The 18,940-nt window shown below is 40.6% G+C and overlaps 1 protein-coding gene across 3 annotated transcripts in view; it reads left to right on the forward strand.

The window, feature by feature from the left end:
- Nucleotides 1-17,468, forward strand: part of LOC140740802 (solute carrier family 66 member 2) — a 98,834-nt gene extending 81,366 nt beyond the window's left edge. For all 3 annotated transcript variants that reach the window (XM_073070322.1, XM_073070321.1, XM_073070323.1), the window contains exon 5: nucleotides 10,362-17,468. In XM_073070322.1, the coding sequence (XP_072926423.1) occupies nucleotides 10,362-10,536 (175 nt within the window). In that variant the 3' untranslated portion in view covers nucleotides 10,537-17,468. The remainder of the gene's footprint in view (nucleotides 1-10,361) is intronic.
- The last annotated feature ends 1,472 nt before the right edge of the window (nucleotides 17,469-18,940 follow it).

Raw genomic sequence — 18,940 nt, forward strand, 5'->3', positions numbered from 1 at the left:
CTAATAGAGTGGCTATCATCGAAGCAATAGTTAGACTCAGAGTGGGAACTTAAGAGGCTTTGGCTCAAGAGGCTTCGACAAGAAGAGGCTGGGGCCAAAGAAACAGGTAAGAAAGGTAGTTTTTTTTCCTTTCGTTATTACTGATTTGGTCTTGGTTGTCCATTGTACAGTGCAGGCAGGATGGCAGATATGGCAGTGGAATGCTGCTCCTGTAGGATGTGGGAATTCATGGAACGTGATGGTCTCCCTGATGACTGCCCCTACGGGAAGTGCAGCCAAATCCAGCTCTTGAAAGACCACATTAAGGAGCCGGAGCTGGAATTGGATGAACTACGGATCATCCTTGAGGTAGAGCAATTGATAAGACTTTTGAGCAGGTGGTTACACCCAGAGTACAGAATTCAGGGAGTAGATGGGTGAACACCAAACAGGGTAAAGGGAGAAGGAAGTGAGTGCAGGGACCCCCGTGGCCATTTCCCTCAGCAACAAGTATACCCCTTTGGATACTGCTGAGGGGAATGACCTACCTGGGCAATGCCAAGCACTGTGATCAGCTCTGAGCCTCAGAAGGGTAGGGTGAAGTCAGAGACTCATAGGAGACTTGATAGTTAGGGGGACAGATAGGAAATTCTGCAGCAGCATAGTGTGTTGCCTCCCGGGAGCTGGGGTTCCGGATGTTTGAACGGTTGCAGAATATTCTTGAATGGGAGATGAGCAGTCAGAGGTCATGGTACATATTGGTACCAATGACATAAGCAGGAGAGGGGTCAATGTCCTACACAGTAAGTTTAGCAAGTTAGGAAGGAGGCTGAAGAGCAGGACCTCCAAGGAGGTAATCTCGGGATTACTCCCAGTGCAATGAACTAGGGAAGGTCAGGACAGAAAGGTAGCACAGATGAGTGAGTGGCTGAGGAGATGGTGCAGGGGGCAGGGTTTGAAGTTCTTGGATCATTGGAACCTTTTCTGGGGAAGGGATGACCTGTACAAGTGGGACAGGTTGCCTCTGAACTTGAGGGGAACCAATATCCTGGGAGGGAGGTTTGCTAATGCTATTGAGGAGGGTTTAAACCAGATTTGCAGTGGGGTGGGAACCAAAGTGAAGAGGCAGAGGATAGGGCAGTAGGTGCACAAATAGAGACAGCTTGTACGGAGTTTGTGAGGAAGGATAGGTAGATGATAGAGCAAAGATGCACTCAGCCATACATTTTGAGATATGTCTATTTTAACGGAAGGAATATCCTAAACAAGACAGACAAACTTAGAGGGTGGATCAAAGCATGGAACTATGACTTTGTGGCCATTACAGAAGTTTGAATGTCATAGAGACAGGAGTGGCTGCTGAGTGTGTCAGGCTTTAGATGTTTCAAGGACAGGGAGGGAGGCAAAAGAGATGGAGCAGAACATTGCAAATCATGGCTGCAGAAAAGGAAGAAGTCATGGAGGTATTGTCAATTTCGGAAAATACTTAATTACGGTAGGGGGAAATATGATGGTATTGGGTGGAAGTCTGAAACAGGATGGGGACAATAACTCTACTGGGTGTTTTTTATAGACTTCCCCAATAGTAACAGATATATAGGAGTAGATAGGAAGGCATAATCTGGAACAATGCATTAATTATAGGGTTGTTGTGATTGGTGATTTTAACTTTCCTAATATTGACTGGCATCTCCTTAGAGCAAGGGGTGGAGTTTGTCAGGTGTGTTCAGGAAGATTTTCTGATGCATTATGTGGATACGCCAAATAGAGGAGAGGCTGTACTTGATCTGATATTGGGAAATGAACCTGGTCATGTGTCAGATCTCTCAGTAGGAGAGTATTTTGAAGGTAGTGATCACAACTCTATCTCCTTTACCATTGCACTGGACAGGGATAAGAGCAGACAATTTGGGAAAACATTTAGAGTAGCGGGAAATATGATGGTATCAGGCAGAAACTTGGGAGCAGATGTTCTCAGAGAAATGCACAGCAGAAATGTGGCAAATGTTCAGAGAACATTTGCATGGTGTTCTGCGTAGGTATATTCTATTGAGGCAGGGAAAGTATGGCAGGGTAAAAGAACCATGATGTACAAAGGATGTGGAAAATCTAGTTAAGAAGAATTTAAAAGCTTACGAAAGGTTCGAGAAACTAGGTACTGTTCGAGCTCTGGAAAGTTACAAGTTTGCCAGAAAGGAGCTTAAGAATGAAATTAAGGAGAGCTAGAAGAGGCCATGAGAAGGCCTTGGCGAGTAGGATTAAGAAAAAAACTCCAAGGCGTTCCACAAGTATGTGAAGAGCAAGAGGATGAACCGTGTGAGAACATAACCAATCAGGTGTGACAGTGGTAACATGTGCATGGAGTTGGAGGAGGTAGCGGAGGTACTTAATGAATGCTTTGCTTCAATATTCACCAGGGAAAAGGACCTTGGCAATTGACTTAAAGCGGACTGAAATGCTAGAGCATATAGACATTAAGAAAGAGGAGGTGCTGGGGCATTTGAAAAGCACTACGTTAGATAAATCACGGGACCAGATGAGGCACACACCAGGCTTCTGTGGGAAGCAAGGGAGGAGATTGCTGAGACTCTGGCTATGATGTCTGCATTATTAACAGGGATGGGAGAAATACCAGAGGATTGGAGGGTTACAAATGTTGTTCCCTTGTTCAAGAAAGGGAGTAGAGATAGCCCAAGAAATTATAGACCAGTGAGTCTGACTTCAGTGGTGGGAAAGTTGTTGGAGAAGATCCTGAGAGGCAGGACTTATGAGCATTTGGAGAGATATAATCTGATTAGGGGTAGTTAGCATGGCTTTGTCAAGGGCATTTCAAGCCTGACTGAAATCTTTGAGGATGTAACAAAACACATTGATGAAGGTACAGCAGTGGATGTAGTGTATATGGATTTCAGTAAGGCTTTTGATAAGATTCCCCATGCAAGGCTTATTCATAAAGTATAGAGGCATGGGATCCAAGGAGGCCTTGCTTTGTGGATCTAGAATTGGCTTGCCCACAGAAGGCAAATGTGGTTGTAGATGGTTCATATTCTGCATGGAGGTCGGTGACCAGTGGTGTTCCGCAGGGATCTGTTCTGGTACCCCTCCTCTTTGTGATTTTCATAAATGACCTGCATGAGGAAGTAGAAACGTGGGTTAGTAAGTTTGCCGATGACGCAAAAGTTAAGGGTGTTGTGATAGTCTGGAGGGTTGTCAGAGGGTACAGTGGGCCATTAATAGGATACAGAACTGGACTGAAAAGTGGCAGATGGAGTTCAACCCAGATAAGTGTGGTGGTTCATTTTGGTAGGTCAAATTTGAAGACTGAATATAATACTAATGGTAAAACGCTTGGCAGTGTGGAGGGTCAGCCAGGTCTTGGGGTCCGTGTCCATAGGACGCTCAAAGCTGCTGTGCAGGTTAACAGTGTGGTTTAGAAGGTGTATGGTGTGTTGGTCTTCATCAACCATGGGATTGAGTTCAAGAGCCGAGAGGTAATGTTACAGCTATATAAGACTTCAGTTAGACCCCACTTGGAGTACTGTGTTCAGTTCTGGTCATCTCATTATATGAAGGATGTGGTTACTATACAGAGTGCAGAGGAGATTTTCAAAGATGTTGCCTGGATTGGAGAGCATGCCTTATGAGAATAGATTGAGTAGACTTCCTGGAGGAACAGAGGATGAGAGGTGATCTGACAGAGGTGTATAAGATGATAAGAGGCATTGATTGCATGGAGAGCCAGAGGCTTTTTCCCAGGTCTGAAATGGCTAACACAAGAGGAAACCGTTTTAGGGTGCTTGGAATTAGGCTAAGGGGGATGTCAGAGGCAAGTTTTTCCACACAGAGAGTGGTGGGTGCGTGGAATGCTCTGCCAGCGATGGTAGTAGAGGTGGATACAATAGGGTCTTTTACGATACTCTTAGATAGGTGCATGGAGCTTAGAAAAATAGAGAGCTATGCAATAGGGTAATTCTAGGCAGTTTCTATAGTAGGTTACATGATCGGCCCAACATTGTGGGCTGAAGGTCCTGTAATGTGTTGTAGATTTCTATGTTCATGTCCACAGAATCTCCTATCCATCCGACTATTGAGTCCCCTTTCATTACTGCTTCCCCCTTCATCCTCTTTCGCACTATGGACCACACTCACTGCCACACTCACCTGGTCTCCGTGGCATTCCCCTGCGAGGTCATCCCCCACAGCATTATCCAAAACAGTATACTTATTATTGAGGGGAATGGCCATGGGGGGGTGCTCTGCGCCAACTACCTATTCACCTTCCCATTCCTTCTGACAGTCAGTCAGCTTCCTGTCTTTGCAACTTAGGGATGACTACTTCCCTGTAACTCCAATTGATGATCTCACTCTCCCGTACAAGACCGTCGTGAGACAGGTTAGTTTTACCCTGCCGATAATGTGTTATTGCAGCTTTGCTCCATTTAAATCTTAGCTGCATCCAAGCCCACTTAACTTACCCCTCCAAATTAAAATCCTCAGCTCTTTAAATTCAAAATTTGCAGTAAATTCAAGTAAATATCAAAATCAGGCTTCTATTATTTAATTACCCATGTTCTAAATATTCCAATTTTCAATAATTTAGTACTTACTGATAATCCTCTTAGAAAGTTGGGAAGCCCAGAGGAATATTTGTAAGGTAGCAGAACAGTAGTGTAGAGGCTGATGTATCATACAGACCAGCAATTGGGGGTTCAATTTCTGCCACTGCCTTAGGGAGTTTGTACATGTTGCTGTGACCGCATGGGTTTCCTCCGGGTGCTCCAGTTTTTCCCCCCCACATTCCAAGGACACACAGCTCTGGGCATGCTATGTTGACACCGGAAATGAGGCGACATTTGCAGGCTACCCAGCACAATCCTCGTTAATTTATTTGAGACAAATGACTCATTTCACTGCATGTTGCAATGTACAAGTGACAAGTAAAGTCATACAGGTTTTCCAGTGCTTCTCAGCTTTGTTCAACTTACACATTTGTAGAAGTAAAATATTAATGCATTGCTAACTTATGATTGTACTCTTTGTTCACCATTTTACATCTTTATGTCCTGTTGTAGTTCTTAAATGATTGAAGGATCTACTAAGGGTTCTTGACAATGCCTGTTAGAAGTTTTCAGTATCATATCCTCCAGTTTCATTGCAGGAAAGCTCATGAATGACTGAACATTGTGTACGAAGAGTAGCACACTGAACTGACTAAAGGCAACAGAATTAAACTGCTGACATATACTCAGTAGTCAGTGTAGTGCTCATTAATGCAAATAGCTAATCGGCCAATCATATGGCAGCAGAAAAGCATGCAGACATGGTCAAGAGGTTCATTTGTTGTTCAGAATGGGGAAGAAATGTGGTCTAAGTGACTTTGACTGTGAAATGATTGTTGGTGCCAGGAGGGGTGGTTTGAGTATCTCAGAAACTGCTGATCTAGTATTTTCATGTACAGCATTCTCTAGAGTTTACAGAGAATGGTGCGAGAAACAAAACATCCAGCGATCAACAGTTCTGTCGGCGAAAATGCCTTGTTAATGAGAGCGGTCAGAGGAGAATGTCCAGACTGGTTCAAGCTGACAAGAAAACAACAGTAACTTAAAGAATCATGCATTACCATACTGGTGTGCAAAAGAGCACATCTGAATGCACAACACATAAAGTGGATAGGCTACAGCAGCAGAAGACCACAAGCATACATTCAGTGGCCGGTTTATTAGGTACAGGAATTACCTGATAAAGTGCCCATTGAGTGTATGTTGATGGGAACAATGAATACTGGGTTTCCATTGTGCAATTCATAGGATTCATGCTGACTTAGCAGTTTGGTGTAGCACACACGAAATGCTGGAGGAACTTAGCAGGTCAGGCAGCATATATGGGAGTGAGTACACAGTCGATGTTTTGGGCTGAAACCCTTCTTTAGGACTGCAAAGGAAGGTGCAAGATGCCAGCAGAAAAAGGTGGGGGGTGGGAGACAAAGCTAGAAAGTGAAAGATGAAGTAGTTTGGATGCAGAATTGGTTTGACTATGGAAGACATAGGGTGGTGGAAGGGTGTTATTCTGACAGGGGGGTCTATGATCAGCTTTTCTGCAGGGATTAGTGTTATGACCTCTGTTGTTTGTGGCTCGGATGAAAATGTAGAGGGATGCATTAATAAGTTTGCAAGTAGAGCAAAGATTAATGGAATTGTAGGCAGTGTAGAGGGCTGTCTGAGAATGTCGCAGAATATAGATCAGGTACAGATATGGGGAGAGAAAAATCGCAGATGGAGTTTAATCCCAGCAAGTGTTGCATTTTAGGAGGTTAAGCATAAAGGGAGAGTATGCAGTAAAAAACAGGATCCTTAACAGTGTTGACGTACAAAGAGCTCGAAGTCCCAGTCCATTGCTCCTTTAAAACGGCCATGAGGGTGTTAAAGAAAGCATATGGCATGCTTGCCTTCAGTTCTTTGGTCAGGCATAGAGTGCAAGAGTAAGAATGTCATGTTGCAGATGTCATGCCAGGCAGCATCATGGAAAAGCATAAACAGTAGACATTTCAGGTGGAGACCCTTCAACAGGACTGGAAAAAGAACTGAAAGTGATACTCTCACTAACACAATTCACCAAGAGGAGCTGAACCTGTCCTGACAAAGGGTTTCAGCTGGAAACACCGTTCGTTTACTCTTTTCCATTGCTGCCTGCCTGCTGTGTTCTTCCAGAATTTTCTGTGTGTTGCTTGGACAAACTAGGATTGTTTTCTGTGGAGCATCAGCGGCTGAGGGGATATGTGGAAGATTTATAAAAGCATGAGGGGCATAAATAGGGAAGACAGTCAGAATCTTTATCCCAGTGTGGAGATGTTGAGTACTATAGGACATGCATTTAAGTTGAGAGGAAGATGGTCAGGGCTAGTTTTTTTTTAAACCCAGAGTGTAGTTACCTAGAACAGGTGGTAGAATCCAAAACGACACTGGTATATAAGAGGCTGTTAGACACAAGAATGTGCAGAGAGTGGAGGGGTATGGATCATGAACAGGCAGAAGAGATGTAGTTTAATTCGGCGCAGACATCGAGGAGTGAGGGCCTGTTTCTGTGCTATACTCTTCTGTGTGCCATTTCAAAGGCAGAAACACAGACTGTGGCTAACTGTTACTGCATGTTCTGTTTTTTCTAAAATTGGTTTACTTGTTCCACAGTCTATTTTGTTTTGCACCATTGGAAGCCAATCAAGTAGTTGCCAGTACTTAACAACACTCATGTACTTGCACAATTTATCTCATTTGAAAAACAATCATGATTAATTTTATGAGCAAACACGAGGAAATCTGCAGATGCTGGAAATTCAAACAACACACACAAAATGCTGGTGGAACACAGCAGGCCAGGCAGCATCTATAAGGAGAAGCACTGTCGACGTTTCGGGCTGAGACCCTTTGTCAGGATTAATCTTATTACTGCATTCCTGTAACTCTGTTAATGCATGGTGTGAGGCAGCTTCATCTCTCTCTATTGCACGCCTCACTCACACAACTTCCCACCATTAGGTAAGCAGACAGTTAAAACTGCAACTGGTTATGATATTTGTTCATAGCTTTAAGCCACCCTGGGGATGGGAGATTTTGACAGCTTCTCATCTTGGGTCACTTTGTTGGCCCAAAAGTCAACATGTCCCTTTTCCACATATGCCCGTAATGCCATCAGGATCCAATTCCAATTTTAACTTATCCTCTCAGGCAAAGGAGCATAGTGAGAGCAGGGATGTACTCAGTAATCAAAACAAAGTTTGAAAGGTTTTTTTTTTTGAAAAAACAGTGTTGCAGACTGGTCTTGCCTCCAGTACTCCCACTTCCCAACCCTAACCTCACATCTGATATTATAACCAAAATCCAGAACATTTTATTTTCCATTTTTCTCATTGATTTCTGGTTGGGATTTAAATGGAAGGCAAGAATTTAAAATTATATCTGCATTTGCTGTGCAGAGATCTAAAAGCAATGAAACTGCAAATGATGGAAATTTGAAACAAAAACTGGAAATTCTGATAATGCTCAGCAGGTCAACAGTGAATGCCCATGGCGTTTCTCAATGAAGACTGCAGCAACGGAAGAAGAGCTGAAGAAATGCAAAATAAATATTATTAAATTATTGATATTCTAATATATGATAACAAGTGATACATTAAAATACTGCTGGAGAGTTATTGTGTGAGCTCAGTACTCAGTACTTGTGAAAATGCACTATCAGCCCAGCTTTAACTTGTGGTTGTTGTGCTGTTTAATTTATATCACACATTTTGGACCTCAACGGCTTGTACTAAAAATTGTCGATGATGAAATGCAAATCGCTGTTAATATATTGGTCAGCCCAGTGTTTTCATATATCTTGTGATTGCTTATTTTAGAATGCAGTCGGTTTCAAACACTTCTGTCATGAAAAACACAGTTGAGGCTTAGACACATATTGATGATAAGAAGAGGAACGGAAGAGCAAATATTTATCATTTATATGATCTGAGAATATTGAGGGAATAGAGATAAGCATGTCTGTGCCTGGGTGAGACACAGAAATGCTGGTGTCAGAAGTAAGAATGTACAGTCAGTGGGAGCTGAAGATAATTGGCAAAGGAACCAAAGGGGAGTTGAAGAGAAATTGTTTTACACAGCAAGGAATCCATAGCCTGAAAGGGTTGTTGAAACAGATTAAGTTTCATTTTTAACAGCAAATATAAAGAGGAAGTGCAAGAAAATGAAAGGGCATGTGGAGAGTGTCAGGAATGAAACCAATTAGTTCATTTGAAGAGCTGTTCCTAGCATAACTCATTGAATTTCTGCCTCCTGTGATATAATTTACTGCAAGGTTATTCTAACTTTTTTTTCAAAAAAGTATTGGTTTTGGTCAGGTTCAACCAAAAATATCAAGCTCATGTAATTTCTCTAAACTACTCACTTCTTGATGTTAATGGGAAAGAGGGGAACAAGCTTACTTGGTTGGGGGAGACACATTGTCTCTTTGAATTGGCCAGATTTTGCTGATTCGCATTTGGAATGCAGAAAGACTTGACTTGTTTCTATTTAACCAGTCAAGTAATAGTGTTCTTCATCAAGATCTGAGCCAAAATTATAACTTCCTCCAGTGCACTCCAAATGAACATATATCCCACCCTATTAATGAGACTCCTATAGGATGAAGGCTTTGCTGGAAGGGGAAAGTATCCAGACTTACCGCAAACAAAACTCTTACCTTTCCACTGGCAGAATGTGGCCCAGTCATTCTTGGGTTCACTGATTCTCCGACTGTTACTTTGCTATCAAGCACTTTAACACTCATGACCTTCTACAGATGCACAGTAGAGAGCATCCTAACATTCTACATCACTGCATGGTACAGAACCTGCACTGAGACAGACAAGAAGGCTGTACAAACTGCCCGATGCATTGCTAGCACACCCACCATCAAGGAGATATATATACTGTATATATACAGAAAGGTGCCAGAAAAGGGCTAGTGACATCATGAAGGATCCCACCCACCTCGCTCATAGACTGTCTTTCCAACTCTCATCAGGGAGGAGGCTACATAATATCCACACCACAACCACATGACTCAAAACTGTAAATTTCCTCAAGCAGTAAGGCTGATCAAAACCTCCACCCACTAACCAACCCCCAACACCACTACTTTATCATTTTTTGTCAGTCATACATTTAACATATACAAGCTATCTTATGTTTTAATACTTTAGCATTATTTTTAATTATTGTGTTCTTTATCTTATTGTGTGTTTTTGTGCTGCATTGGATCTGAAATAACAATTATTTTGTTCTCCTTTACATTTGTGTACTGGAAACTATATTAAACAATCTTGAAGATCCTATGCCCTAAATTTCTTTCAAAATCCATCTGTCTCTTCACATTCCCATTACTCATTTAAGATACTCTTAATACTCATTGTTTGGTCACCCCTTGAAATATTTTCTCCTTCAATGGCATACCCTTTAAGGCCTTTACCGTTCTGTGTACATCTTGTGAAGTTTCCAAAGTCAAAGTTGAGTTTATTGTCATACGCCCAAGTATCTGTATGCACAGGTGCAGTGAAAAACTTCCAGCAGCATCGCTGGCACATAAACAGCATAAGAAAGCCATAAATTAAGCATAAATTATACACATTTTTACAAGAAAGGACATAATTAAAACAAAAAAAAAACAAGTCCATTTTAGTGCAATGTGAACATAGTTATTGTGGTGTTGCTGAACTGTTGGTATTAGGCTTTTGCTTCTCTGTTAAAAGTAGTATATAAACTGTAAGTGTTCCTCCTTTTTAGTATTTGACAGTATTGCTATTTATAAATCTCATGGAGTTAGTGCAACATAATATTTTTGTTTTCTTTTTCCAGTGTTAATATGGTGCTCCTGTGGACCCTGGGCGATGTCTTTAAGACTGCGTACTTCATAATTAATGCGACCCCAGTGCAATTCTGGGTTTGTGGGACTCTTCAGATTTGCATTGATATTGCAATTTTCTTTCAGGTGTTCACCTACAGGAAAGGAGAGCATGAAAAATATACCTAACAAAACTGCACAGTGAATGTATGGCTGCCTGAGCCACATGACACTGTGTGGGGGGTGCCAATGCCAAGAAGTTTGTTTTCCTTCCTTATTCAGGGAAGAATGTCCTATGCTATGACCAGTATGTTAAAGTGCCTTAGCCAAAGAAAGTGTTTCCTGTTAAAATTTCTTGTCTATGGGATGTACACTCACGATATTGAAGATCTCCAACAGGCAAGAGGGAAGAGTTAGCTTTATATAATTTACCATTCAGTTTTCAAAAAGAGGAGGCATAAGATGGCAGCAGAAAAACAGGCTGATCTTTTGTCACTCTGCGTTTCATAAGGGCTGACCAGATAATTACTGCTAAGTTCCGTGAATGGTTCTGAAATTCTCCTCACACCTTAATGTAACTTCAACTTCATCAAAAAGTTTTCTGTTTTCACACTGGGACAGGGACTTTTGCTAGCATGAAGTGTCGCCTGTCATATTTTGCTGCATGCGGTGAGGCTCCACTGTGTCAGCACCCATTCAGAAAATTACCCTGCATCTCATTCTTTTAATATTACTTGGGCAAGTGCTTAAAATTGAATTACAATTGATATGACTTTATACTGTTTATAATATGCAGATAATGTTTAATGGGCATTCTTTGTATTTTGGATAAACTAATGATATAAGCTGAAAAAAAATCTACAATTCATTGGAAATGTATTCCAATGTAATCCAGTAATGGATTCATTATATTACATTGTTGATTAGGAAACTGGCAATAGTCCTTGTTGATGCTCTGCTCTCTCCTTTTCCAATTTTGCTTGTGTTTCATATTGTTAGATTTGTTTTTATGTCATTTATGGGCCTTTATTTTTTGGTGCATTTCCCAACCAATCTATCATTTGCTGGTGGACGTTGGGGAATTTCCAAATCACATATACCAAGCTCCACGGAAGCTAATTTACTGTGCTCCACATGTACCGTGCATAGAAATAACCCCGTGAGAGGATATTGGATAATAAGTAATACAAATATAAAATGCTGGTATCCACCGAGTGTTTTGAAGCACCATTGAAAAAGAAGCAGAGCTGAAATTTCAGCTTAATGTCCTTTTTTGGACTCTAGATTTTTATTTCTGGGCTTATTACTATTTTTTAATTTATTCATGGATGTCATGACTAAGAACTGTATTTGATTCCAATCCTTAATGGTTTTCAAAGGTGGTGTCGAGCTGCCTTCTTTAACGCTTGCGATCTTTGTGCAGCAGACACTTCCACAGTGCTTTACTGTATAGTGTTCCTAGATTTACTGACAATCAAAGAACAGTATTTACAAGAAAAGATAGTAATTTGGGGAGGAACTTTGCATGGATTCTTTGTGCTTTTGTATCCATTATGCATAACGACACAGGTAACAGATTTGGGAGTTGATGCGATTTTTATTACTGAAATATTGTTTTAAAAGTTATTTCATTGTGTTATGATTTTTGGCAACTGGAACGTGAATATTTTCTCTACTACAACTGTTAGATAGGATAAACAAGAAGTTTGATCTTAAAACTAAAATATGCATTTTTTTCTGTTGCTGTGACATTACTGAGATGGAAATAAACTGCATTGTACCATATTGGATAGTAGTTGCTGGGAAGGGCACTCCAAGGCTGAATATTTCTACATACTAATTTTTAGCATTATTGACTTGATAGATTGATGGATATTTTTTAATGTCACATACCGTAGTTGAACTGAGCGCTATACTTTTCTTTCTGTAATTTGATTGGTTGTAGAGTTGGGTAGGGGAAAAAAAGGTTAGTGTGCATTTCTGACCATATAGACCACAAGGGCAGCTGCAGTCCTCCCACATTCCCCAGGTCCTGAGGGAGTTGTATTTTGCTGATTATCAGATAAAAAGGAACCCAACTGGTCCCCAGACTGAGCTGTGGACCAGGGTAGGATTCCGTCTCCGAGAACGGGCTCGGGATGGAGACATCTGGTCACGACTTCTGCACCAAGAGAAAGAAACGCTTTCCTCAGCTGCTTCATGAGCAACCTCGGGTAGTCCCCAAAACGTCTCTGATCAATTTGCGCTTTGTCTTTTATAAATGGGTGCAGTGGCAACCTAAAAATTACACTGTGCCCTGGAGTACCAGTTTTTATATTTAGCCATCCTCCTTTCTGCTGATGAATAGTAGGCTGCTCAATGCAAGGAGATTCCATGAAGGAAGCTCAATAGATGAATGGTAGAATTTACCCTCCTGTCCATCTTCCCCACAATCTATTAATTATGCTAGAAAGGGCCACCAGCTTCGGAACTCCATAATGACCTTTGGATCATTAATTAGAAATATTTTCCCAGTCTCCTTATACCACTGTGATCTGAACATAAGTTTTATTAGCAATAACGATTAAATGAAAGACTGTTAGTCATTTTAGTCACTCTTAAAATCTAGTCCATTGAGTTCTATCAGATGATCTAAGCAGTTACAATTTTTTTTCTCCATAATGTCATTCAAAAAAAATGTTACTGTACTTTTAAAATTGTGGAATCTACCTCTGCCTTTACCTTTCCTATTCAGTGTACAAATACAATAGTAACATCAATCAAATAAAGCTGTTTCCATATTTTTGCACCAATACCTGATTCCTTTATCTCAGGATGTGCTGTGCTGGATTCTCTCAGTCGTACTGCCAACTACAGTACCACTGGCAAGAATCCAATGGACAACTTTGGAAAGTAGCCAGCAATTATAGTCATAGAGGAACACAGAACAGAAACAGGCCCTTCAGCCCAACTCATCCATGCTGACCAAGACATCCACCTAAGGAAGTCTCATTTGCTCTTGTTTTATTTGAATCCTTCTCAATCTTTCCTATCCGTACGCTTATCCAGATGTCTCTTAAATGGTGATATTGTACCCACTACAACTACTTCCTCTGGCAGCTTGATCCATATACTCACCATCTTCTGTGTGAAGAAGTTATCCCTCAGGCCCCTTTTAAATCTTTCTCCTCTCACCTTAAATCAGTACTCCCCAGTTTTACATTCCCTTTCCCCAAGAAAAAAAAAACTTTCAAATTCACCCTGTCTAGGCCCTTTGAGATTTTATGTGCCTCTATAAGGTCACCCCTACATTCCAATGAGGTCCTAACTTGCTCTGCCTCTCCCTACAACTCAGGCTCTTGAATCTTGGCAGTGTTCCTGTAAATTTTCTTTGCAGCAGCTGTTACAAAATCGCTTCTGCTAACCTAAAGGGCAGGACCTCAATCTCTTAAAGGGGTATTTAAGGAGGTCACTTCATAGGGCAGGTGCTGACAATGGCTAATTCCCTGAGGCATCTTATTTCATTGGAGGTAGACATGCAGGGTCAGAACAATAGGGCTGTCCCAATTACAGATGGTGAAACTGCACAAGATTCCCTGAGTGGAGTAAAGGAGGTCATTTACCACCATTTTTGAACAAAGGTAGTGTCTTTATTTCTTCATGTTGCCCCACTTACCCCAACAATGGATGTCACTGCGGTGGTACAGGACAGGCGTGAGACAACAGGGCTTACTGCAAATGATGCATCTTCCTTTGACTTCCCATAGATTCTGGCTGAGTCATTGCTGTAGTGTACCATCAGAAAGATACCAGTGCAGCTGTTGGGATCATAGTCTGCATGTTTCTGTAGCTTTTGGATTTCTTTTTTGTTGATTTTTGCAAAGAAAGACTCAGCACGGCCTTCCAAAAATACATCTGTTACATAAGCAGATTCTTCTAGTGCATTGTGAAAATGAATGTCAGATGATTTGTGCATGTGCAATTATAGGTGGTGAAGTTTTTCCTCACCTTCTCCAGGGCTTGATTTGTTAGTCTGCACCATTACAGAATGTACTGCCACTGTGATTCTCAGGTTGAATTGCATTGGACTCCAGCAGGGCTGGGTGACTTTGCTAGTACATTATTAATCATGGCTTTTTTTTTAATGGGTCAGATTTTGGCAGTGATTTTACTTGTCAGTGTCAATAATTGTCACGTACATTGTTTCTGCACTGAAGCCTACAACATGCTTTAATATAGCGATACTAGTTCGAAGACTTGACGAACATTGCAGTCCCCAATATGACATCTATAACTTTCTTTGTCAAAACCTTTTGATAAAATAAAGATGTTAATGCTCTGAACTGGATAGAACTTTTCATGCTTGAAGTATTCCGTAGTTCTGTTCAGAATAGTTTATTTTGATATATTTTTAATGTTTAGGCACAGATAAACCCTACAGCCACTGCATTATATAACAATTCTAATGCTGCAGTGAGTTACTTCAAACACAATTCACCAGACAGAATGGCCAGCTTTGGTTATTATATGTGATACAGCAGCACTTAAGTTTAATTCAATTACATTTTCACTTATGCATGGCTGAGTTTTATTTTCAGCAGCTTGATGATGGATGTAATTCTGTAAACCAGGACAATTTTTCTTTATAGTCACTTGTAACACAACATACAGTGGCAAAACAAGCATATTCTACCTGAGAATGTTCAAAAATTGTTAACAGTAGACACATAAAATGCTGGATAGCTTTCAATGAATTTAATATGGTAGCTGTAAATCATGCTGACAAGCAACACCACAAGAATTTAAGCCAGATCCCGGTTTAAACCTTGGTCCTCTGTGCTGGTACAGAGGACTAAGTACAACTCTTGTCCATATAATTCTCTCCCTGACTCCCTTGTTACTTAGAACTTGTGAAGAGATTTTAAGATGCAGTTAATTATCACTTGCCTGAATCAGAATTGTCAGAACTCATCATTGAGAAATCCAAGACTTGTTTGATGTTTTGTGTGCTGTGCCAGGATCACTTGTGTCAAAATATGTAAGAAATTCATTATGTTTCATGTTGCACCCATTGGAATATGTTATTGTGCCTCACACTAACCTAAAATGAAAGCCTAATATAGTCTCTCAGGGCTACCATCCATTGAATGGTATCCAGTAGAAAATAGGCTATTTATTAATTTACACACCCAGTACATTGAATGGGCCACATTATTGATCTTACAGCACAACATCCCTCATCCAACCCATATGACCATCTAGTCAAGCTTTATGTCACAGTCCCTATTAAAATAATACACCCCCCCCCCCAGGACTTTTCCTATTTTATTGTTTTACATTGAATTACAGTGGATTTAATTTGGCTTTTTTGACACTGATCAACAGAAAAGTCTCTTTCAAATCAAAGTGAAATCAAATTTCTACAATTTGGTCTAAGTTTATTACAGTCATTAAACTCAAGATAAGTGATTGCTAATTACTCACCCCCTTCAAGTCAGTATTTAGTAGATGTACCTTTGGCAGCAATTGCAGACTTGAGTCTGTGTGGATAGATCTCTATCAGCTTTGCACATCTGGACACTGCAAATTACAAAACTACACAAGTTCTGTCAGATTACATGGGGATTGTGACTGAACAGTCCTTTTCAAAGTCCAGCCACAAATTCTCAATTGGATTGAGGTCTGGATTCTGACTTGGCCACTCCAGGACATTAACTTTGTTGTTTTTAAGCCAGTCCTGTGTAGCTTTGGCTTTATACTTGGGGGTCATTGTGTTGATGGAAAACAAATCTTCTCCTAAGTCACAGTTCTCTTGCAAACCGCATCAGGTTTTCCTCCAGGATTTCCCCACATTCATTTTGCCCTCTACCTTCACAAGTTTTCCAGGGCCTGCTGCAGTGAAGCATCCCCACAGCATGATGCAGTCACCATGCTTCACAGTAGGGATGGTGTATTTTTGATGATGCGAGCTGTTTGGCTTACACTAAAATGTAGCATTTAGTCAGATGGCCAAAAAGCTCAATTTTGGTTTCATCTGACCATAGAAACCTCTTCCTCTGACTTCAGAGTCATCCACATGCTTTCTGGCAAACTCTAGCCAAGATTTCATGTGAGTTTTTTTCCAACAGTAGCTTTCTCTTTGCTACTCTCCCATAAAGCACCCAGGTGACCGTTGTGCGCCCAGTCTCTCCCATCTCAGCCATTGAAGCTTGTAACTCCACATGAGTTGTCATAGGTCTCTTGGTGGCCTCCCTCAGTAGTCCCCTTCTTACATAGTTGCTCAGTTTTTGAGGACAACCTAATCTAGGCAGACTTACAGCTATGTCATATACTTTCCATTTCTTGATAATTGACTTAACTGTACACCAAGGGATATTCAGTGCCTTGGAAATTTTCTTGTATCCATCTCTTGACTTGTGCTTTTCAATAACCTTTCCACAGAATTGCTTGGCGTGTTCTTTTGTCTTCACGGTGTAGTTTTTGCCAGGATACTGACTCACCAGCAGTTGGACCTTCCAGATATAGCTGTATTTTTACTATGATCAATTGAAACACCTTGACTGCAAACAGATGATCTCAATTTAACTAATTATGTGACTTCTAAAACCAATTAGCTGCACCAGTGATGCTTTGGTGTGTCATATTAAGTGGGGTGAATACTGGTGCAATCAGTTATTTTGTGTTTTATATTTGTATTTAATTTAGATCATTTTGTAGAGATCTATTTTCACTTAGACACAAAAGAGCCTGTTCTGTTGATCAGTGTAAAAAAAAGCCCAAGTAAATCCACTGTGATTCAATGTTGTAAAACAATAAAACATGAAAACTTCCAAGGGGGCTGAATACCTTTTATAGGCATTCTATTCACAGTGGAACGATTACACAATTATCCTCGTGTGTACATAGTGAATGTAAACTTGATGCTGCGTTCTGCTGTTAATGATTTTACAGTTGTTTTCCTTTTTATCAAAAAAAGGTCAGATAAAACTTACAAATATTGTATCTTAAAGAAAACTTGTTATTCTGTTAAATTGCTTAAAACTTTGCATTTTGATGTGTCTTTTATTATTTCATTGCTTATATGATAAACTACAGGAGTACAGTATTAAAAAGCTTAATTAAACATTTTCGTGTTTATTTCATTACTGAATGGAGTTTATTAATTTCTCTATAGTTCAATCAATGTAGTGATATAATTTTAAATGCCAAGCTATTTTCTGCTTTAGAAGGTGACACAAGATTGGCAGGTATCCTCCCCATGTGTGGAAAGTATATAATTGGAGAAAAGTTCTCGAATTCTTCCCCAACTTTGCTTTGCCAAAAAGTACAACCTGCGTAATCCCCCTTGCAATTCCCTACAAAGATTTTGCTTCTCATTTCTTTTTCCAGAATCTGGACGTTGCCAGCAAGATCAGTGTTTATTCTTTGAGGAGGTGACGATGAGCTGTGTTCTTGGACAGCTGCGATACTCAGAAGCAAAGTCACTCCCACACTGCTGCAGGACAGAGAGTTCCTGATTTAAACCAAGTAACGAGGAAGGACAGCTAGTATATTTCCAAAATGGGGTGGCAGCCAACTTACAGAGAATCTGCTGTTCCCTTGCACCTACTGTCCTTGTTCTTTTTGATGGTAGATGTTTTGGATTTGGGTGGTATGTTTTGTGAATGGCACACTCTGCAGAAGTCTAATAGTACGGCTTTGCCGAATGAAACTGATAGCCTGATTTAAAAACACAAGTAAAATCAAATCCGTTGATTCATTCTTAATAAGACAAGATGCAAATAATGAAGATGTTGACAAGTAAAACACTGATAATATAATCAACAAACACAGGAAAGTAGGCTTGGAATTACAGCCTTTAATATCCACACTGTAGGAGCAGACTGAATTTAGAATATTTTAAAGAATGTTCAGCAGATGCTGGAAATCTAGATCAAGGCAAACAAAGAATTACTAGCTGGCAGGTGATGGGTGAGACCAGACGCAGGGGTGGGTGGGGGCAGGGGGCAGTGGATGATGTGAGAAGCTAGGAGCTGAAGAAGGAATCTGATAGGAAATGGCAGTGGACCATGAATAAAAGGAAGGAGGTGGGAAATCAGAGGAGGTAGGGGCAGGAGAAGAGGGGTGCAGGTGCAACCAGAATGTAGGTGAGGGCGAGGGACAAAAAGGAAGGCAGAGGGGAAGAGATTACTGGAAATTAGAGATATCAGTTTTCAACTATCAGGTTGGAGAATTCCCAAATGGAATATGTGGTGTTGCTCCTCCAACCTGAATTTGGCCTCATCTTGGCAGTAAATGAGGCAATGGACAGACATGTCAGTGTGGGAATGGAAATCATTTTTGCCTCTGCAGTGACTTTCAGAAGATCATACCAAGCACTTTGGCTCACTCATAGCATATATCCCTATCTCCCTATTTTGATATATTATCGCCAGGATTTCTCTTGTCCACGTGCTTCATAAAAGCACAAAACTGAACTATTTCTACATCTTCCCTATTTTATGTAGGTGATTGTACAAGATAATTTTGCTTTAACTAATTCTATTAGTCTGGCAGTCTACCTAGGGAAGGATATATAATTGGTTGACTTTTAACGACCTTCTGAAGCGTCCCA

The sequence above is a fragment of the Hemitrygon akajei genome, chromosome 17 (genome assembly GCF_048418815.1).
Source record: "Hemitrygon akajei chromosome 17, sHemAka1.3, whole genome shotgun sequence".
Lineage (NCBI taxonomy): Eukaryota > Metazoa > Chordata > Chondrichthyes > Myliobatiformes > Dasyatidae > Hemitrygon > Hemitrygon akajei.